Source organism: Botryllus schlosseri, chromosome 12, assembly GCF_051294905.1.
Source record: "Botryllus schlosseri isolate E-star chromosome 12, Bs_hap1, whole genome shotgun sequence".
Classification (NCBI taxonomy): domain Eukaryota; kingdom Metazoa; phylum Chordata; class Ascidiacea; order Stolidobranchia; family Styelidae; genus Botryllus; species Botryllus schlosseri.
This window is the reverse complement of record NC_137247.1, coordinates 283,014-305,785: the sequence shown is the minus strand read 5'-3', so window position 1 is coordinate 305,785 and position 22,772 is coordinate 283,014. Positions and strand designations below refer to the sequence as shown.

At 40.8% G+C, this 22,772-nt stretch overlaps 1 protein-coding gene across 2 annotated transcripts in view; it reads right to left on the bottom strand.

Annotated features, from left to right (window-relative positions):
* The window catches only part of LOC145452230 (uncharacterized), a 30,378-nt gene that overhangs the window by 1,848 nt on the left and 5,758 nt on the right, over positions 1 to 22,772 (bottom strand). The window contains exons 6-25 of one of the 2 annotated variants that reach the window (XM_080330450.1): positions 21,896 to 21,985; positions 20,522 to 20,631; positions 19,543 to 19,716; positions 16,380 to 16,460; positions 15,262 to 15,434; positions 13,998 to 14,098; positions 13,840 to 13,938; positions 10,305 to 10,476; positions 9,740 to 9,886; positions 8,192 to 8,326; positions 7,451 to 7,548; positions 6,926 to 7,029; positions 6,313 to 6,367; positions 6,152 to 6,253; positions 5,443 to 5,714; positions 4,149 to 4,282; positions 3,250 to 3,365; positions 2,219 to 2,378; positions 2,029 to 2,108; positions 927 to 1,023 (exon numbers count right to left, since the gene is read on the bottom strand). In XM_080330450.1, coding sequence (XP_080186576.1) covers positions 927 to 1,023; positions 2,029 to 2,108; positions 2,219 to 2,378; positions 3,250 to 3,365; positions 4,149 to 4,282; positions 5,443 to 5,714; positions 6,152 to 6,253; positions 6,313 to 6,367; positions 6,926 to 7,029; positions 7,451 to 7,548; positions 8,192 to 8,326; positions 9,740 to 9,886; positions 10,305 to 10,476; positions 13,840 to 13,938; positions 13,998 to 14,098; positions 15,262 to 15,434; positions 16,380 to 16,460; positions 19,543 to 19,716; positions 20,522 to 20,631; positions 21,896 to 21,985 — 2,500 coding nt within the window. The remainder of the gene's footprint in view (positions 1 to 926; positions 1,024 to 2,028; positions 2,109 to 2,218; positions 2,379 to 3,249; positions 3,366 to 4,148; positions 4,283 to 5,442; positions 5,715 to 6,151; positions 6,254 to 6,312; positions 6,368 to 6,925; positions 7,030 to 7,450; positions 7,549 to 8,191; positions 8,327 to 9,739; positions 9,887 to 10,304; positions 10,477 to 13,839; positions 13,939 to 13,997; positions 14,099 to 15,261; positions 15,435 to 16,379; positions 16,461 to 19,542; positions 19,717 to 20,521; positions 20,632 to 21,895; positions 21,986 to 22,772) is intronic. The other variant, XM_080330451.1, reaches the window with a different exon arrangement.

The following is a 22,772-nucleotide window of genomic DNA, read 5'->3' as shown; positions in this document are numbered from 1 at the left end:
CACTACAGAACTGTATCGAGCGAAACGAGCTAGGCTTGCCGTGATTTGATATGAATTGAAACTGATCGAATTTTACAAGTTTTTGCGAATTCAGTATTTATAATTCCTATTCGTTTTGGAAAAAACTGTGTAGCTGTCATTCTTACTTTAATCTAACTAGCTATAATTATAATTTGAAAAAGAACCACAGCTAAAATTTTAATACTACTCGAATCGCTATAACTATAATTTTAATCTAATTTGGAAAAATCTGTGTATCTATCATTCTACTTCCAATCTAGTTCGGAAAAGAAGGGTGAAAATTTTGTAGCTGTTCAGCTGTGAGGAAAAAGCAATCCATGTGGCACAGTGGTTTTCAACCGGTGGGGAATTCAATGGTTTCTGGTGGGGAACAGACGCATGCGCGATTATCGTACCAGTGAACTGCTCTGGGATGTATGCATAGAAAATTATATTGCGTGTTGTTCACAAAAACTAATTTTTTACTATGGATAGCCAATGACGGCGTCACAAACACATCCAGCACGACCAGTATGACGTGACATAACGCTTCCGCTACATTTTGAGGGTTACCAATATTGGATCACAATACGCTTCATGTTGCAGTTACTGGTGTGGTTGTGTGTCCTGTGTACTCAAACAAGCAGCGAACGTCAGAGTTTCGTAAAAAATTGGGAGCCGAGTCAAAGTGATGTTGATGACCTTTTTTTAGTCAACACAATACCATCGGTCGAAAAATGTTCAAAATCACCGGTTTTCATATAGCTTATACAATTTATAAAAAGTGTCTTCTTTTAGAAGCTCAAATAGGGTAATCCTATTTTAAAGGGTGTATAGGGTAATCCTATTGTAAAGAGTGTATAGGAGTTAAGACAAAAAGGTTGGAAAGCACTGATGTAGAAAGAACATGGCGCTGCCTCAAGGACCTTCCACTTTTCTTCTTTTGTTTTCGGCGGGGTCTTTGCGGTCGTCCCTACGATCTCGTTCTCGGCTGCGACGTCTCTCTCTGCGTCGGTCCCGGTCCTGCAGTGACACAAGGTGGGGTCAGAGAACGACTACTTTTACTTTTTAACGGCACTCGACAAGGTTGAGCCGACTTGCACTACTCAGGTTCGGATTAACCCGTCCGCTTACTTTTTCTAGGCGAAACCACTGGATTTTTGCACTTTTTCTAACTACGAAGTAGTTTTGAGATAGGTAAGAGTATTCAAGGTTTTTATTAGTTGCACTACTGCATTGTACTCAACAGTTTTTAGACAAACTACTTAAAAGAGGGAGGTTAGAAAATCGGAGGGATTTGTATGTTTTTCAAATGTACCAAGGTAGCATCATCAATTTAATAAGGTGAAGTACATGCGTAAATGTCAATAAATAATACAAGAATATGAATACAAGTCACGGTAAGTTCAGCAGCAATTCCTGCTGTGTGCATCATATTCCAACGATTCGGGAGATCTCAACCACTAAAGTACGCTCACAAAATACAAATGCTCGGGGATTGCCACAAATCAAAATGACCAAGTCTGCTCTGTAATGGCCGCAATTTCAGACCCATCACATCTTTTCACAGCTCGAACCATGACACACGTCTTCTTATCATTACGCTTAAGTATGATTGCGTATCAAGTCTGGTCTCATCAAATGATGCATATTCGAATTGATTCCGTTTTAGTTTTGCAGACGCGTCTGTTCTGGTCAGAGATATTACAACATAGCAGGAGAAACACTGCATTTAGTGAAGAATTAGTCGAATAACAAGTTCGCTAATTACCAGCACTGACAACAGAAGTAGTGAATCGCAAATGAGAAAGAAATAGATAATGGATTGGGTTTCCAGTTTGCAATCGGAGGATTTTCCGTTACCTGACTACCCCACTGGGCAAAACTACTGATTACACATAGTATTTTGTAAACTAGGAAAGTACTTGATTTTGAGGTTAGGTTGCATCTGCTGTTGAGCAAAATTGTCAAAAAACAGTTACGGAGTTAAAATGACTGTGAAATGAAGGAATCTTGTGAAATTCTCACTCTGTCGTCACGACGCCTGTCCCGACGATCCCGATCGTCTCTGCGATCTCTATCTCTATCTTCTCTGTCGTCACGACGATCTGAAAAAGTAGCGAGTAGTTGAGCATTGAAAAGCCAGTTGTTCTAGTTCCGAAAATCCAATAGCATATACAAGTGTGCTCTAATGTCGAAGAACAGCTCCAAGTCCCACCTCTCCTCCGATCCCCATCTCCTTGCTTCTCTTCCCCCTCCCTATTTGCGGGCTCGTCCGCGGGCTTGCTCCCGAATCCAGAGGGCAGACCGAACGAAGCCAGGTCCACGGAAGAGTCCACCACATACTCGTCCTCCGCTTCTCGACGTTTACGCAGCACCTTGGCACAGAACAAAGTCACGCGGTCAGACGTGGCCGAATGGAAAATGTTCAGCTTTCCATATTGGATTACAATTAGAATGCTAGTTGCACAGCTTTCTCCAAAGTAGATTAGAATTAGAATCACCGAGTATGCGGAAAGTTGGAAATTGAGTTAGTTCATATCAAACCAGAGTTAATTCTCAGAAGCAGGAGATTGGAAAATCTCTATACAATAGGGCTGTTCAAAAATCAAATTGTTAGTCTGCCTAAAAAACACTGAACACCAAATTTGACTTGATTGCAACTGGTAGACGTGAACGTACAGGAGTTCCAATTTTTGAATTCGTTATAAAACTCATGAAAGAGAATGATGCTTGCCAATTGTTGCTCATTTCCAACGGTAGAAGCGAAGCTATCGTAGTTGGAAATTTATATTCGCAAAATTAGACTGGAAAGTAGGTAATCCCAGAATAATGAATAAAAACTCAAATAACTGATTCTACAAACCGGCAATGTATCATTTGTATCGTTTCTGTTCAACAATTTAATGAGGTCGATAACTAACACTTTTCATTTTATCGTCTTTTTTATGAAGAGCTTCTTGGAGGTAAAGATCTTCAATATACTTTCTTTTAAAATAAATGAAAAACTTTCGAACTACGGTGCGTTAACACCTACCAGTTGCAATCGAGTCAGATTTGGTGTGCAGCCAAATAATTTAACCAGTGAACCCCGAGAAAAAAAGTTATTTTTGAACAACAATATCGTACACCGAGCTTGGCTTCTCTCGCACATTATAGTTCTACTACAGCATTTCCAGGAAAACCAGAAATGAAATTGGAATTAATATGAGAGCATAGAAACATATCACAAATTAGATGAAGAGTCACCTCTTCTCTTTTCTTCCTGTACTCGATATCCTCGTCGGCCTCTTCGTCTCGGTCTCTCGATCGGTCCACATAGCCCCCGCTGTGGCCACGACCCCTGCCCCGAGAGTCATCGCGTCCTGGCAAAGATTTGCAACGAATTAGACTCGCATTTTCAAGGCAACTCCGCTTTGACTTTGACTGACGTCTATTTTTAGGTAACAGCGGCTCAGAGGCGGTCTTCTGATCGTGTTACTCTGTCAGAGCACTCGACTAGATTTTGCCGACTTACACCACCTTATCGATTGGTCATGAGTCGAGTCCAACCGATATGGAATGATTGAGCCAATACCGACAACCCCGATATTCAAAATATACTTCATCCAGCTTACGGTTCATTTCAAAAACTTGATTCATTTCAACAGATCTACAGTCATTGCAATGATTGGACACGAAATAAACTAGACTCGTCACATCTGGAAATCTGTAAGCTTTAAGAAATCTAGGAATATTCCTATATATATAACTAGAGTTTTCTGACTCTCTGATGCAGTGTTGTGACGTCACGAAAATGGCCGAAACTTCATTTCATCACTGATGGCCGACACCGGCATTTTCTTTCTGGCCTAGTTCAGTCCTTTGAAGTATTCCGGGCCTAGTTTTGCCTAAAAAACTGAAAACTGTCAAAGAGAAGTAGTTTAAAATCACAGCCCATTGAGAAAGCAGTGGAAATAGGCCAAATCAAATTGAAGTATTTTGAAAAGTACAAGTACTTTGTTACTGACCACCTCTGGCCCGAGCGTAGCAATGTCACTTAAGCGGTTCAATGAATGTCTTTGGAATTTCTCCTTAAACCAGATGCTGTATTTTTTGAATATATCGGCTCCGTGTTTCTGACCACTTTGCCCCCAAACCTAACTGACCCCCAAAGCATCCTCGATCGCGGCCCCAGTTTCCGTATCTGTCGTCGAATCCGCGATCTCTCATCCCACGATCGAATCGTCCACGATCCGGAGACCTTCTCCTCATCTCTTCTCTCCTCCTATCGTCCGGGAACCTGCCAATGTAAGCGGTGTGGTCATGATTTGACCAAGCCATTTGACACAAATTGAAAACGACTTATTCAAGTCTCATATATCAGGACTGATCCTCGAATAATAGGCCCAGAAACTGTATTTTATCTGTTTGAATACGTTTGGAGTGAGAAATGGAGGATATTTTAAATCCGAGACCATTGACATCACCCAAGTGTTTCACAGAAGTGGGTTGCTCCCTGACTCTGACCAGAGTCGAAACTAAAGTCAAATTGACTTGCAACCCGGAATCTTGTAACCTAAAATAAGTGGATTCAAGATTTTAAATAGAAATCATCCACAAATTTTTTCATCATAAAATCCCCAAAACTGTGGGCCACAAGTAGGAAGTACCGTCGCCAATTTCTACTCAACTACAAGAAGTACCGACCTCCAAGTAAGTAGAAAACCGAGTATTCTCGGTCTAGTTTCAGCAAAAAAACAGAACTGTGTCGTAGTAGCATCGATTTCAAAGTAAATGAATATTCTAGTCTTAGTTTTGGTAAGTAGAAGTAGCTTTAGTAAGCAGTGCATGTGTGCAAAACCTACATTAGTGTTGATAAGTCCCATGAAAATGTATCATATAGTCGAGTACAAATCTAGTTCTAGTTGTGAATTTTGAAAAGTGAATAACTGTAGTTCTACCTGAGTTGCCAATTTAAAAAGAGATTACTTCTAGGTTCGAGTATTGAAGAGTTCTAGTCTCGCCTTTTGAAATTACACTGGTTTGTACGATTGTACCAGACATGAACAGCCAGATAATTATAGTTGTCTCATTATGCTAATTTGAGCGAAATGCCAGTAATCAAATTTCAATCTGATTAGTGAAATGTACATTTGCTCTAATTCTAATTCAATTTCTGAAAATTGTGTGGTTTTTCTGAAAATGCTACAGGAATACTGCTTCGTGCGATATGAGCCAAGATTGATGCAGACATTTGTAATTCTCACGCTAATGAGAATCAACTCTGCTATGATACGAACGCAAGTTAATTCCACGTCAAAGTTTTCGGTAATTCAGTAATTCTACTTGTAATCCAATTTGGAATGAACTATGTAGCTATCTTTTAATTCAGATCCAATTTGGAAAGGCCGAGAATTTTCTAGTTGTCCGAGTTTAGTTTGCACAAGTCTGGTCACCAACCTGTCCCGATTAAGAAACCTGGGCCCGTCCATCCCGTTCATGGGCGGCCTTCTCTCAAACCCGAATCTGGGAGGAGGAGATCTTCGAAACCCAAACGGGGGTCTCTCATCCATGGGGTGACGCGGCCTTCCCCCCATCGGATGAGGATGCATTCTCTCCTCCATGCGGTCCCGCGGAGGCCCCCTCTCTCTCATCATGTGCCGATCGTCCATGACAGGGGGGTGTCCGTGCGGGGGTGGCAACAAGCCTTCTTCTGGACGCATTGCTTCCTGCTGATGTCACACACATCAGTACGGGGTCGAAAAATAACATTTTTTATCAAATTTCACCACAAAACTGCAATGTTACCTGAATAAACATCAAAATTTGACTTCATTCCAATCCATAAGAGTAGAAAATTTTCGATGCAATAAATATGAATCGATTTTTATTCAAATTTCACTGGCGACTCCATTCCTGGGTTCCCAAAAATACTGCGAAACACTACGACTTGGACTCGACCAGTTTCTCCCTGACTTAGACTAACTCGGCCGTGAATTGAAAATGACTTGACTCGAGTCAAATTGTCTTGGTCATAACCCCGCTAAAAAACGTGCTAACACAATTTATAACATGACCACATGATTTATTACATTCAGTTTGATAAATGAGAATAATTGCGCAAATTAATATGATTGTATTGTCAGAATCACAAAGAAAAACGACTCACTTTTGCCATGCCTTCCCTGTTTTCGGGGATATCACGAGGTTTTTCGTCTTGAGGGGGCGGGGCTCCTTGCATTTGTGGTGGCATGGGTCCCTGCGGCAGCATCTAGTACGAAAAAATGTAACCACCGGATAGAATTGTGCAAACAATCTGTCAATATTCACCCCCATTCTCTGCATACCGGGCTGGAAAGGCATCATTGCTTGCGGCATTGGCATTCTGCAGAAACACGACATTGATTCATTACAAATTATTATCATTAGAATGTGGTAGACAACTTGAAAATAGTTCCCATCACAACATCCATTGCAGTAGTAGCCTACATATATTTCGAGAATTTTTCGAGAGTTTTCAAACCAGGCCTTATTGGCCTTAAAATTTACTTTGTTTTCTAACAAAACCAATTCCATTATTGTTGATTTACAAGAACAGTCATTTAAAGAAGTAGCAAGACATTTTGAACTAGCACAACTCCCTTTTCAAAATGCAGAACTAAAACCAGTCACTTTTCAGAACTAGACCCAGAACTACTCAAAAAAAACCAGTAGCTAGTTGACCTTCAACTACCAAAATAGGCTACTAGAACTACAACTATTCGCTAACTAGAACTAAAACCACTCACTTTTCAAAACGTACAACTAGAATTAGTATTAAAACCAGATCTAATCAAAGCCAGTTGTTAGTTGGCCGTCAACGAACTAAATCGATCGTCTGAGTGTACAAGTCATCCATCCTCATTCAACTGACATCAACAAATTCCAAAAATAACAACCAAACCTGGCAAATCCTGGCCGAATCTGCATGGGGACACCCATCCTTATGGGCACCATGCCAATGCGGTGAGGCGGCATCATGGCAGACGGGCCAGGCATCATTCGGATCTACAAAACAAAGTCGTCATTCTCACAAAAAAAAGTTGATGCGATTTTAATAGAGCCCGACCGAATATAATCGCTTCGCCAATAATATACACTCGATATCACACTTTGAAAGAAATATCGATATCGACCATGACGCCCATGAGGGATAAAAAATATCGGAAACTTTAGTAGGGACAGAGTGACAGAACTATAATCTGCGACTTATAAACTGGGAATATTGATCTATTTGCAATAGATGACAGGTGTTCAGGTGCACCCTTCCTAGTTTTTCTCGTGTCCAAGCTGTAAAATGCTGCGAATCTGGTCAAATCAATGCTGTGAAGTTTCGGAAATACGTATCAAGCTAGATGCCATATCTTTGATTATATCGGGGTTTTCGGTGAATTTGATGGTTATTGATCGGGCTCTACACTTTACAAACCTCCACAGGCATTTGTCCAACGGCTGGGAATCGCTGAGCCACACTCATGACGGGCTGCTGCATCCTTTGCGCGGAAGACATGATGCTTGCTGCAACGGCTGATAACACAAGCACATTAGGCTGGTGCAAAACAACTGCTTTTTCAATTTTACTGCCTACTTGATAAAATTGTGACTATTGCTAAAAAACGCTGAGCTTCAAATGTGGCTCACTTCCAAAATGTAGAAGTGAAGTTATTTTTATATTTATTATATAAAAAGTAGTAATAAAATTTGAAAATTTTACTGGCAACCAGGTGAAATTGCCAAGTCGTTTAAAAAAAATGATGCTCTGCAAATTTAGTTCAATTCCAACCGTTAGAAGCAGAGTTACTGATGATCAAAATTTTGCACGTCAAAAAATAGTATATATGGTGGGATGTTGTAGCATTCATAGGTGAAGATTTTCTGAACGTGAATACTATACTTTTCAAACCAAAAATTTTGATGACTTTGCTTCTACAGGTTGGAATTGAGCCTGATTGGTTATAAATCGTTATTTAGGACAAGTCAAAAATTTCACGGGGTTGGCAATAAAATTTGAATTTTTTCCCCGTTTTTATATTAAATTTGAAATTTTCCAATTGTAATAGCTTCCCCTGTGCATTTTGGAATTGAGCCAAATTCGGTGCGCAGTGTTGCGTTAGCCAAACATCACAGGAAAAATCTGCCTCAAACGAGGATTCACAAAGCCAGGACTGACCCGCCGCTTTCTGAGCCCCGTCCAACTGTTCGTCAGCAGCTGTTGTTTTGATCTGGTCAGGCTGGTTGGGGTTGAGAGTTGCTGGCTGGTTGGGGTTCTGCATGGTAGGGGGGAGCTGGAATCCGGACTGCGGCACTGAAAACATATACGCCAAATTACAAACAGAATATATTGATATTGAAATAAAACTGAATATTTTAGGTTGACACTCGTCAGCAAATAGTAGAGAATTGGAAAGAACATCGTATATCAACAATCCTGTTACCAATGCAGACTCGTGCGACTAATTAGATGGCGATAATGTAATTCTAATCTAATATGTGAAATGTTTATATGCCACAGTTTTTACCGAGTCACAAGGTTCCGAGCTCCATGTCACTTTTGCTTTTGTACTTTGACTCGAGGGTGATATTGAAGGCCTCACATCACATTCATGATATACTCATTTTTCAAACAATTCAATGCAATTGCAATTCAAACAGATAGAGGATTGTTTCTGGGCCTATTTGACAAGTATCTGTCCTAGTACACGAGACTTGAATAGGTCATATAGAGTGTCTCGAGTAGAGGTCGACCGATTACCGACATGGCCGATTATTGAGGCCGATATTTAGAGCTTTCCCGATTATCGATATTTAAAAAAAATTCAAAAATTCAATGCTCCATGTTCTCAATCTCAAGAAATCGACGACGTAAAGGGCGATATATGACAGATTTACCCTTGCAGGACGAGTTTAGCTGGGTGAGCATGCACAGAAACTATGCTTCCTGCATTACAATCTACCTTTTCTGGACCGACCAGCAATTCTGTATCATATTTTTCTTTTTGGGTTGTCCCAAATTTCATCACATGTGCACAATTAAGCAATAATTCTTTTCAATTTCAGTTTTCTCGTTTGTTGTTCAGCTTTCTGTGGCATGTACATATTGCCTAATATATAATATTTTTTGGTGAAATTGTTCTCTGCTCCTTCCATATGAATATCGGCCTATGATATCGGTATCGGCCTTGTGAGTGAGCCGATATATCGGTGTCGGCCTGTAAAAATCATTATCGGTCGACCTCTAGTCTCGAGTCATGTCATCTGGTTGAGTCACGCGCAATGACTCGAGTACAAGTCGAGTCAACACACAAATTGACTTAAGTCGACTCATTTGCCATTTTTTAAGAAATTGACTCGAGTGAACGCAAAATTGCGACCCGAGTCGCTTCATGACAAGAGTCATTATAACCGTTCTATGCTCTTATTTTAGTTCTAATCTCATTTCTGCTTTTCCTGAAAATGCAACAGGAGAACTGTATCGTGCAAAACGCGCCAAGCTAGTGTGCAGACATTTGTCATTCTCGTGCTTATGAGAATCTGATTTGATATGAACTGAAATTTCTAATTGTTCTATTTCTTTCTAATTACAAATTGAATTCAATTCCCAAGCTTCGCGTTGTGAAGAGTCTAACTAGACAATTGACAAATGATCCAGCAGCCCAAGTCTGCCCCTTGGACGTGAAGAAGTGAGTGATCATTCAAAGTTGAAAATACATCAACTCACCAAACTGTCGAATGTTCATCCCATGAAAAGGGAAAGTGGGCCTCATCATAACGGGCATCATAGTCGGCCCAGGGACGGGCGCCGGGGCCTGGTTCCCTTCAGAGGCTGTTTTATCTTCTTCAACTGCAGACGTCTCCTCCAGTTGAGCTGAGAAGGGAAATCAATCATTAGCATGGCTGATATTGGCATCCCTATCAGAATTGTGCACAGACATCAATAAATCTGTTCTAGCAAAGCGATAAATACTCAAAAGATCTGGCGTGTAGCTTGCGTCACATTCTCAAAACTTCGCACCATTCATTTCAACAGTTTTACAGCCAGATTGGACCTGAGGCGGACAAGTGAAAGTGCAAGTAACTCGTCAAGGTAACAACTCGCTACAAGTAAAAAGTAAAGTATTCCAAGCCTATTTTCGCCTAAAACCCAAAAACTGTCAAACCGAAGTAGTTCAAAATCATAAGCACTCATGACCGATGGCGATATTTGTGTCATATCGACTCGATCGGACATCTAATAATAGGCCAGGCCATTTTGTTATATATCGGATTATCATTATGATACAAACTTCTTTTATCTTCGGGGACGCTCTCCAAGTCAATATATCCTTGACTCTTTAGCGACAGTAAAGTGTCTCCGATCTTATCGACAGGGATGTAGTTGACCCCGTGATCTTTGACCCAATATTCTTTGTATTCTGGCTTCAACTCTTTGCTTGGCGCCCAATCCACTTTGAGAAGCTGAAAACGCGATTGCCACAATATCAGTACCGACTTGGACTAGATAATTCTACCTGCCTAACTAGATTGTACCCAATTCAAAAGCTAATTTATGAAATGTTTCCACTCTACTCTAATTCCTGGTGTTCCCGAAAATGTTACAGGAAAACTGCATTGCGCGAAACGAGCCAAGCTTGTTGTACGTACAGTAGGGCTGTTCAAAAATCACCTTTTTTCCTGAATCAAAGGCTACGTGATTAAATCGTTAAGTTGCATTAAAAAACGACGCACACCAAATTTGAATTCATTCCAACCAATAATCGCGGGTTTCGTTCAGTTTGAAAATTTTGAATTTGCCCAAAAATGCAAGAAATTTCAAATTTTTCTGCAAACCTCATGAAATTCTTGCGCTGTCTTCAAAAACTATGCAAAACAAATTTGACTCAATTCCGAGCCGTAGAAGCGGAGTTATTCCCAGAATTATCAAAGAAAAACTGAAATAACTCCGCTTCTACGGCTTGGACTTGAGTCAAATTTGTTTTGCACAGCGCAACAATTTCATGAGGTTGGCAGAAAAATTCAAAATTTTTTGCATTTTTGAGCAAATTCAAAATTTTAAAACTGTACGAAACCTGCAAATATTGGTTGGAATGAATTCAAATTTGGTGTATGTCGTTTCTTAAGGCAACCTAACGATTCAAGGGGCTAGGCTACCCCAGAAATTGGAAAAAATCAAAAAAAATTTTATTGTCATTTGTTGTATTAGATGTCATCTTTCATATTCCCGAGTATTAAAATGATTGAATTCACCTACCGTAATTTTCCAAGTATAGTACGCCCCCATGTATAATACACACCCCTAAAAATAGCATGTAAATTCTGGGAAAAAGCCTGTACCCATGTATAGTACGCACCCTTCATTTCAGTACATGAATAGTTCCGAGACGTCACTCTTGAAGAATCATTACACAACGATCGCTAATCATTATACAATTAACGCGATTGTCTTTAAAGGATAGTAGATAGAAGCCAAAGCCTGCGAGGCGGGTGGCGCGATACATCTTGAGCACGAGGAGACCTTTTACAGATGCGATTGCTAATCATTATACAATTAGCGGGATTGTCTTTGAACGATAGTAGATAGCAGCCAAAGCCTGCGAGGCGGGTGGCGCGATACTTCTTGAGCACGAGGAGACCTTTTACAGATGCGATTGCTAATCATTATACAATTACCGGTATTGTCTCTAAACGATAGTAGATAGCAGCCAAAGCCTGCGAGGCCGGCGGCGCCAACGAACCGACATCTTCAGCATGATGCCTATTACGGATGCGATTGCGCCTAGGCTAACGGTTATGTCATGCGCAACAGGTCTGTTGGAGATGCGACTGATTACGCAAGCGATTATATCTTGCGCACATGGCCTCTTGTATATTCGATTGTTCGGGCCTGTCGTTGACGCGATGAATTGGCGAGAATTCCCGCGCGCGATTGTCTATTACTGACCTTGTTTCGCTCGCGTACAAACGGCAAACCAACCCAGCAGGAGATCGCGTGATTGTGCACACGGCTCTCGCTAATTAGCAACGTGCTTCCCTTAATTGGCAGCGCGTCACACCCTATAATACGAATTACTACCCGCGATGGCTGAAAGTGATGTGCGGTTGGAAACAAACATGAAGAAAGGTGTGATTAAAAGTTTTTTATAGAGGGAGATTTTTTTCAAGCGTGTTGTTCCCATGTATAATACGCACCCCCCCGATTTTAGGGCAAAAAATCGTGTAAATTTTGCGGATTATGCATGGAAAATTACGGTAAGTGTCACAAATTGATTTTTTCATGAGACTATGTAGTAAATCTCCCCCCATAATTGTGAACTCGGCCACAACCACGGCGAATATCCGAGCCCTTATTACCTACGCACATCGCTTCGCTGTCGATCTAGTGCTTTTGAGGATATCTATGGTGTAATCAACGATGCGTTACAACAGATCAAAACTAACGGTATGCCGGTCTCAGCACTTTGCAGCTGGTGGTTCGTAGGTTCTCAGTGACTGGGTTTGGTGACTGTTTTTTGTCAATCAAAGCTGATATTGATCATTGCTAGAGGCTGGATTGGAGTGTCACATCTATCACAGTGTCATTTGATGTGTCATGGCATTTGTCAAGACATGCAATTGACCACGGAATCGGATTTTGTTCGAGCCATTCACCGTTTTATGGTCGACTATTGAGCGACTATGGGAAATCAAGGGGGGAAAATGGGAAGTCAAAGAATGGAAATCTACTCATTCAGAACTGTGAACGAATGGACAGCGCTGTCAAAAGCAGAAAACATGGCAATACAGGAGGAAAATATAGCATCCCGGCACTTTTTAGACTATTGACTGTGTGAAATTTTGGATTTTCAGAGTGATAATGTGACCTTTACATGTTACGAAAATAAGGAAATTAAAGTGGCTTTTTCTCTCGAAATTTTCTATTTTTCGTACCTTGAAAGTTATGAATCATTTTTGAGGCAGAAAAAATCGTCCAATTAACGTGAAAATTTGCAAGTATACGTTTCTTGGGATGCTTCTCCGGATGAAACTGTTTATTTTATTTTATAAGTGAAGGGTCCCTCCCTTTCGGTTCAACTAACTCAAAAATTTGCAAATTTATTTTAATTTTTTTTATTTCAATTTTTTTTTCCAGAATAACCCTTGTTGAAAAAAAAAGAGTTTCATCCGGAAATTTGGGGTAATTTGAATCTAAAGCACCAAGAAAAACTTTCACTTGAAAATTTTGCAAGAAAAAAATTCACGAAAAAATAGTTTGAAAAATCATAAAATCGGATGAAAGTCAAAATAAACGTAGACCATTTTTCACCAAATTTTCACCAAAGTTCGAATGTCACACACAGCACCTTGTGTCAAAATTTCAGAAATATTGCTTCATTAGTATCAAAGTTATGGTTATATGACTGATTTCCCAATTCGAGTGGTAGCCTAGCCCCTTAATCGCGTAGCCAGCAAGATTCAGGAAAAAAGGTCATTTTTGAACAGCCCTAACGTACAGACACATGCCATTTTTGTGCTTGTGAGGACCAACCTTGATTTGATATGAACTCAACTTGATTTTGTACTATTTCTTTGCAATTCAGCGGTCCATTCAATTTTCATGTTTTTGCGAATTCAGAAATTCTGATTCTAATCTAATGTGAAATAAAACAGGGCAGCAGCTATCATTCTAATTCGAATCCAATTTGGAAAAAGGTGTAGCTACGGTTCTCATTCCAAGACAATTTGAAAAAAAAGAAGAAAAAAAACAGTAGCTATCATTCTAATTGTAATCTAATTTTTGGAAAAGCTCAAGTTTTCCCACTTCTAGAACTGTAAGAAGCGTACCTTTCCTCCAATCTTCTGATATCTGAGTCTCTGCACAGCCTTTGAAGCATCTTCCCTCGTTTCCATACAGATGTAAGCGCAACCGCGCGGTGGAATCATCTGAAACGTTGAGAGCAAATAAGCCGCACGCATTCGCCGTCAAATCGAGTCGATCTCACGTTAATGCTCTCTACCGGTCCGTACACTTCCACCTCGGCCTTAATCTCTTGTTGCGAGACTTTTGAAGCCAGATTGCCGATCCAGATCGTTTTCGAACACACTAAAAGGCAGATTGGGTCTCATGCTTGTTGGACAAAAGATCCTTGGAGGTACAGGACTTCAATATACAATTGAATAGGACATTGATGTTGAAATAAGCCTTATATTCGACAGAAACTGGTCAGGGGTGATCGCCAGCAGCTTGTAGTGAATGGGAAAGACCATGTATATCAACAATCGTATCATACAATACGAGATCATCTGCAAGAAGATTTGAATCACCAAGATAAACAGACGGATTGAGCTCAATGTAGACCTACTATTTTACTACTATGCCAACTACTAGAACTTGCCGATTAACTCAAAAACACGTGTCGTCGTGAATCGTGATGTCGGCGTTCTGCTGTTACAGCCATTGCTAGGTCCACGTCCTCCGTACTAACAGAGGTGTAGTCAGAGAGTGGGTCTTGGGAGTCGAAACCCCTTCCATTTCAAACTCGAAACCCCGCCCTTTTCAAATGCCCATTCTATCTCCAATATTTCTTCTCTCATTACCAACTCAGCAATTCTTATTGTCAGTTATCAGTTAGTTGTGTTTTGATGGTTAGAAGCGGTTTCAAAGGATGGTAGTTCTAGTTGTGAGTTTTGAAAAATGAGTTGTTAAAGTTCTAGTTTTGGTTGCGCATTTGTAAATCCGATAGTTTGTGCAATTCTTTTTGAAAGTCGGCGCCTATGTCTGCATATCTATTTGGACATGAAAATATGAAATCTCAGTCAGACAGAAAGTCCCCCCAAAAATCGAGTAGACAGTCCAGGGTTGTAACCAAGTCACAAGTCAATCTCACTTTTATAGCTTTGACTCGAGTCAAGTCGAGTCATTTTCAATTCACCACCGAGTCAAGTCCGAGTCCAAGTCAGCAAGAAGAGGGCCGAGTCCGAGTCATGGCATTATGACTCGAGTCCAAGTCATTCTGTTGACTGCTCAGTGCTCAGTTACCAGTTAGAGTCTTGTTATGACCCCATTTTTATAACTCTGTTTGGTGATATCGATTGGTTCGCAATTATAATATACTGATTTTCCTCGCATTTAACAGTTTCTGGTCACATTTTCAAGTACCAGTACCAATAGACGTAATCTCAATAGTGTGGTTACTTTACTATTCTTCGAAATTACAATGAAATGTCGGTCTTGACCGTCAGAGTCTCGAGTCATGCGCAACTCACGGCTGATGCATCCTTCTTGGAGAGGAGGAAACCCCTTTCTCTCCCGCTCCCTCTCGTTTCGCTCCTTGGATCGCTGCCTGTGAGAGGAGCGATGCTCTTGCGATCGAGAACATCGGCTGCGGTGTCTCTCTCGCGATCTCGAGCGCTTCCGGTGCCGATATCGATCTCTCGAGCTGAATATTACCGGTTGGAAATTTGCGTGGAATGTATAATGAAATGGGTACCGTACTACAAATAGGATTTGCTCTCAAATCAAAGTTGACGCAGCTAGACTAGGAGATTTCAGCTTTTCAAAATTAGATTGGAATTAGAATAATGACTGGCTGAATTTCTAATTTGTCAATGCCACCGCAGCCATAGAGTCACATGAAATGGGAGGGCTTTTGATCCCCGCATGTAACTCAAGTAGAGTAATGGAAGAGTTCCTGGAGTCTGAGACTTGACTTGGACAGCTGGATAATTCCAGTTGTCCAATTAGATTATAATTAGAGTGAAATGGCGGTGATCTAATCCTAATCTGATCTTTGAAATGTTTCTACATGCTCTTATTACAATTCGAATCTAATTTCTTTCGCGAATGGAATTGTGCAACATGGTGTACCTATAACTATAATTCGATTTATTATGCTGATCCAGTAGAATAGTTGTCGGCATTGGCGGCATGGACAAAATAGATACACCCATGATGGCTACAGTTTTTTTTTCAAAATTAGATCAGAATTACATTCATCAAACTCGCAAAAACTTGGAAATTGAATTTAAATTAGAGAGACATGCAACATAAATCAAGTGGAGTGCATATCAAATCACAGTTTCTTCCTAAAAGCATGAGAATGGCAAATGTCTGTTTTGCACTTACACATGGTTCTCCAGTAGCATTTTCAAGAAAGCATAAATTAGATTAGAATAAAAATGAAAGCATAGAAACGTTCCACAAATTAGAGTACCGCCATTCCGCTCTAATTAGTCTACTTTGAAGAATATAATCGTAATATAGTTGTGCAAGTATACCGTCTTTCAGAGGAAATGACAGCTGCCAAAATATATTTGACGCGTCCAACTTTGATCTGAGACCGCATCATATCCAGAGCGGAGCGCCCCTTTTAAAATGACCTCACCGTGAACGTGACCTTTTTTTCGATCTTCGCCTGCTTGCTGACCTGGAACGATCGTCTCTCGAGCCGTCTTCCTGTGTTTTACTGATACAAAATGAAGTCATTAATGGTAACATCTGACTCGGCATCAAATTACAACAACTAACAATATTATGAAAGCAATGCATCGATAGTGTAGTAATGACTCAAATTTGAGTCTATTTTGCATTGTAAAAGGCTTTGAAACCTCGATTGGTTGTGAATGACATATCTGTGAAGTCGTGATCAACCCACAGCATTTCCACCAAGTGCAATGAAATAGGCATTGTCAGAAAAATGACAAATAAAATCTTCAAACTCTTTGTCGTCACATAAGAGGTACAATGGGTACATATTTGAACTTTCATTCATATTGTTGCCAAATCATAATAAGCGATACTCGAATCGAAGCTTTCCCAGATTACAGTAGAATAGAATTACAGCTACAAAGTTTTTTGCAAATAAGATCATAATTAGAATTACAGCAACCAGGCACGTAGCCAGCAGAGATTATTTACAAGCTTCTCGTGTTGACGAACTTGCGCGTTTGATAAGTTCACCAGCGCATCCGGCAGTGCCGTCAATTAGCGAGTCCCTGCTCTCTCTTGAACAATTAAATACGTATTGCATAAAATGAAACCTTGGCGATGATTTTCGCAATCAAAATCTCCAAGTCTGTTGTGGAATCTGTTCTGTAATGGCACCGATTTCAAGCGCATCAGAACTTTATTTTCTTTTTATATCTCAACATACATCTTTTGATTGTTATGTTTTAATATTAGCGGAATTCAATAACGGCTGTGTGCACCAGGCCTATTGGAGATGGGACTGTTCAGGCCGGCTATTATATCTACGCACCGGGCCTGTTCTACGAGATAAATCAGGCCAGCGACAATTGAAAGCACGCACAGCAATCAAATGACCTAGTTTCGCGTCAAAATAAAAACAATCATAGAGATCATGTGTCGTTGTGCACTATCGATTTTCGGTAATTGGCAACGCACTTCTCGTCAATTGGCAGCACGCAACACTGCTAATACGAATTACTGATTTGCAACTGAACATTTGAGATAGAATGGGGATTTCAAAAGGGAGGGAGGGGTATGTGACACCCAAAACCCCTTACCTGGCTACGCGCCTGACAGCAACACAATTTTTCACAAATTACCTTAGTAGGCTACAGGCGCGTAGCCAGGGGGGGTTCGGGGGTCGAAACCACCGCTTTTTGAACCGCGAAACCCCTTCCCATTACGCGGAGCCCCCCTCGATTTATTTCAATATTTTGTCGGTCGGTAGCACGAGCTAATTTGTAGCACACTCTTGCACAATGATATGACCGATACATTTGATGGCCTTTTTCTCGCGTCTTCTCTCGTGTGTACAGTACATGCAAGGGCTTTTTTTCTCGTGCGTGCAAGGGAGACAAGGTAGTTATCTCACATGATGCGTTCACAGTGTAGCTGTAGTTGAGTAGTAGGGCACTATACTCGGCTCGTCGCTTTTCTGAACGCGTGTAATCAATCCTAATAATATCGGATGTATTGCAGTATTCACCTCACTGGCGACGCGTAATTCATAATTGTCGGGTGGTCCGCGATCTAATATCAAATCTAGAACTCTATTAGGTATATGCTTCAACAATTGGATGCTTAATCTCACGCATTTACCGATACACGGCAACACAACTCTGATCTACAATTTGACGGTTTAATGTGAGCAAAGAGCAAAGAAATAGCAACAGGTTATCTGAAGATAACTGCATTCAAACGGCAATCTTCAATCTACGCGAACATTTTTTGCGAAATTCGTTCAACACAGCCAGGTCAGGATTGCACACGGCCACGGCCAATTGGCGACAAGCGTGTGTCATAACTAGCGTGATTTGGCTGTGCAAACGAGACTCGATCTCGCTGAGATTATTGCGAAATTAAGTCATTGATTACCACGCCGGTGCGCGATCGGCAATCGTTGCTAGCCTGATTTATCACGTCTCCAACAAGCCTAGATGCGCTGACTTGAAGAATCGCATCTGCAATAGGCCCGGTGCGAACTATACCATCGATGGCCTGCACAATCGCATCTGCTTTGTCTGGCGCGCGCCATATTATCATCGTGAGCCTACACAACAATCGCATCTGCAATATGCCTGATACGAAAAATATCATCGCTAGCCTAACGATCGCGTTTCCGGCCTAGCATGCTTTTGGCTCCTATCTCTCGATGCATTGTATGCGGATTTGCGATTGTGATTAAAGAGTGACATCGCTAAACTGAATGACATCGAATGTCCGCAATCGACCGCAAACATGTGCGGTCGGACATACGTAATTGCTTTCGCTAATACTTGAACATAGCCATCGGAAGATGTGTGTCCGTGTTTGAGTTATAAAAGATGAGGAAGGTTTGAAATTGAACCACCTGAAATCGGTGCCATTATAGAACAGACTCCGTAACAACTCGGACATTTTGACGTGTGCAAATCGTCGCCAAGTAACAAGAGTTGATATGCGCGTAATATGCGTTGAGAAAGCTCCCGTATTTAATTGTTCGTGAGAGATCAGGGACTCGCTAATTGACAGCACTTCCGGACACGTTGGTAAGCTTATCATACGCGTAAGTTCGTCAAAGCGAGGCAATTGTTTAATCGTCATTTACGCATTACTCGACCCTAATGAATTTCAAACCTCTCCCTTATTTTTCGGCTGGCTACACGCCTGGCAGGCTGTTAGAATGAGATAATTCACGAAAACTTGATATTGTTCGGCTCAAATCTATTCATAGTCGATATTCATAAGCATGAGAACGACCAATGTTGGTACAGCAACCTTGGTTCGTCTTGCACTATACCTCTGACGAGTAGGGCTGTCCAAAAATATTTCTAATTCCATGATTTTATAATAAATAATCAAAGATTTAGTCACCGTAAATAGGCTACTATTTTATTCGAATCCAAATTTTTCTACTGCAATGACTTCACTTCTACTGGTTGGAATGCAGCGTTTTTTGAACTAACCTAAAAATTTTATCAAGTAGCAGTGAAATCTGAAGGAAAAGTTTTATTTTGAACAGCCCTACTGACGAGTCTAATTGACAACGAAAATAGTCTAGTCAAGTGTCGAATTCATTGTTAACAGACAAAAGAACTCACTGATCTCTGCTGTGCGTATCCTGTTGAGCGGTATGTCTGTCGTCTGCATCTCTGGATAGAAGTTGCTCGTGGTGGGGCCCAGTAAACTGTTGGGGCATTGGCTCAGGTCGAGCATTCATCGAAAGTTGCTTTAACTGGTCGACGGTGGGCAGTTTCGCAAGAAGCTCCAGATCACTGAGAAATAACAGATCAATTGAGATGCAGTATTTTTTTTCATACCATACCGGTGCAAGAATTAACTTGAGTCAGACCAGTAATGATCGGTTTGCTGATCATATCGAGTCGACATCACACTTACAAAGAAGTATCGGGATCGACCATGAGAGGTAAAAAATATTGACTATTTTCGCAAGGTCACACAATGGTAGTGTGGAGTCAGAGAATCATCATCCGCAACTCGTGAACTGGGAAAATTTATCGATTTCTGATAGCGTAAGGAGTCCAGCAAATAGCAATGTTGGACAACTAAACAGTTTCAGCTTTTCCAAATCAGATTACAATTAGAATCAGAACATTAGCAAAAACTTGAAAATAGAATGAAATTCCAAATTGGAAAGACAACAGAAAAATCAAGTTCAATTCATATCAAACAAGAGTCGATCCTCATAAGAACGAGAATGGAAAATGTCTGTTCACGGAGCTTTGCTCTTAAGGCGCATTACAAAAACCTATCAGCGTATATTGAATAGCTTTGCAGCTGTATCTGTACGCCTGACTTGGACAACTAGATCATTTTAGTCGTCTGATTACGCTTATTAGATCAAAATGACACTAATCCAATTCCAACCTAACAAGGTTTCTGTGTTCTCATTTTGCTTCTCATCTCACTTCTAGTTTTCCTGAAAATGCTACAGGAGAACTGTTAAGCTAGCTGCATTATCTTTTGGATACCGGCCGCCGTATAGATAGGCTTTATTGATGAAGGTGGTGAAATCATAATATCGGCCCAACAATCTAATATCGGTTTCGGCCCACGTACATCCCAGGCTTCTGAGTGTTTTCCTGCCGAGGTTTCGGCGACTCGTCGTCTGAGTAATCGTAGTCGAGGATTGCCGGGTTGAATGACGGCTGCGTCAATGGAGCTTCGCTCTGAAATACAGAGTTTTCTGCGATCAGTAACGAAGCGCATATGCTGTTAGACAGCACTCGAATAGGATCTCTATACTTGAACAACTTCGTCAAGGGTCATGTTTTTACACTTTTTCCACACGTAATCAAGCACTTTTTGAGCCAAACCGACATACTTATCAATAGGGCTAATTTTTATTTACCAAAAAAACGGAAGATTTTGACCCCAAAAAATCAAAATTTCGACTGTTTTGACACAAAAAAACTGAATTTTGCCCTCGCATATGCAAATTAGGTGTTTTCGCACATCTGAAAATCGTACTTCATTTCTGGTTGCAACTGTCTGTCCTTACGCAGTAGTTTAGCCTGAAAACACGTTTTACATGACAAAACTAGTATTTCAACGAAATCTGGCACTATGAACAATTCCAGTAGTTACATCACGTATTATGGTAGAAATAATTGAAATTTGTTGTAGTACAACGAAAGATACTTTCCTACATTCTCGGGTAGAAAGTGTCTGTCCTTACTTAGTAACTTGCCAAGAATGGAGAAAGAACGTTCAACAGCAGCAGTTGTTGGCTGACAACACTGAAGTTGTGCGTACACTGCTGGTGACACACTGTGTTGCTTCATTCCGAACATGCTATCTACATCAGAATTGTTCATCATGCGCTTCTTGATATAAGAACCATAACCCATGTCGACCTATTTGTTTCATTTGACCATTTATGATTCACAAGGAGCAGACAATGGACCGTCTAAAACGGTAGGCCTATAAAGTAGGCTACAAGCTGTAAAATATCAAATGATAAGTTCACCGACAGTGCAAAATCTACGATACAACATACGTCATAAGTCACTTTTTTTGACTTTTCAAACAATTTTGACAAATTTTGACCTAACGCTATAATTTTGACAAACTTTTGATAAATTTTGGCATGTCAAAGAAAATCGCCCTACCTATCACACTTTAGATGTCAAAAAGTAGAAAGTAGTTTCGGTATTAGCTCGCATTTTGTGAAGTGAGTAGTTCTAGTTGCGAGTTTGGAAAAGTGAGTAGGTCATGTCTACGAGTGGAATTGTCACAAGAATCACATGTAATACCGCTGAATCCATTTCCGAAAACTGCACCAATTTGCACTATCATCGGTCGATTCACGTCGGTCTTGGAGACCCGTAATGATATTTTGAATGAAACAACAGTAGCGGTTTTGCCACGTTTTAGAAATTGATACTTGTACTTGAGTAGCAAGAGCGAGTCACTAGCAGATGCAACACCAACCTCAGACTGCAGGAAAGGAGGCAAAGTGTGATTTTGAGGCGGTTGAAACACAGAAGATGTTGTCACGGGAGGAGCTTTTGCTTCCTCTGGCTGCAAAGCAAACATGAATTGAGAGACATTGTGATCAGACTGCTATCTCGTTAGTTGATCAACGACTAACTACTGCCTTTTGTGTGCTTCTAGTTTTAGTTGCGCATATCGAAAGGCTACAAGTTCTAGTTCTAATCGTCAAGTGAGTGGTTCTAGTTACGTGCTTTGAAAATTGAGTAGTTCTAATTGTGATTTCTCAAAAGGGAATAGTTCTACCGTAATTTTCCAAGTATAGTACGCCCCCATGTATAATACGCACCCTTAAAATGGCATGCAAATTCTGGTAAAAAGCCTGTACCCATGTATAGTACGCACCCTGCATTCACAGTACATGAATACTGAATAGCTGTGTTTTAGTACGCGATGTTGTTCTGTTTTGCGATGTCACTGTCGAACAATCATGACATAACCATCGCTAATCATTATGGCATAATGATTATGCAATTAACGGCATTGTCTCTAAACGATAGTACAGAGCAGCCAAAGCCTGCGAGGCTGGCGACGCGATAGTCCGGGTCAGCGACACGACGTCTTGCGCACGAGACCTATTACAGATGCGATTGCTAATCATTATACAAGTAACGGTTTTCCTCTATACGATAGTAGATAGCAGCCAAAGCCTGCGAGGCCGGCGCCGCGACATCTTGTGCACGGGGTGAGATGCGATTGCTCAGGCCAACGGTTATGTCGTGCACACCACGCCTGTTGGAGGTGCGACTGATTACGCAAGCGATTATATTTTGCGCACATGGCCTGTCAATGAATTAGCGAGGATTGCCGCGCGCGC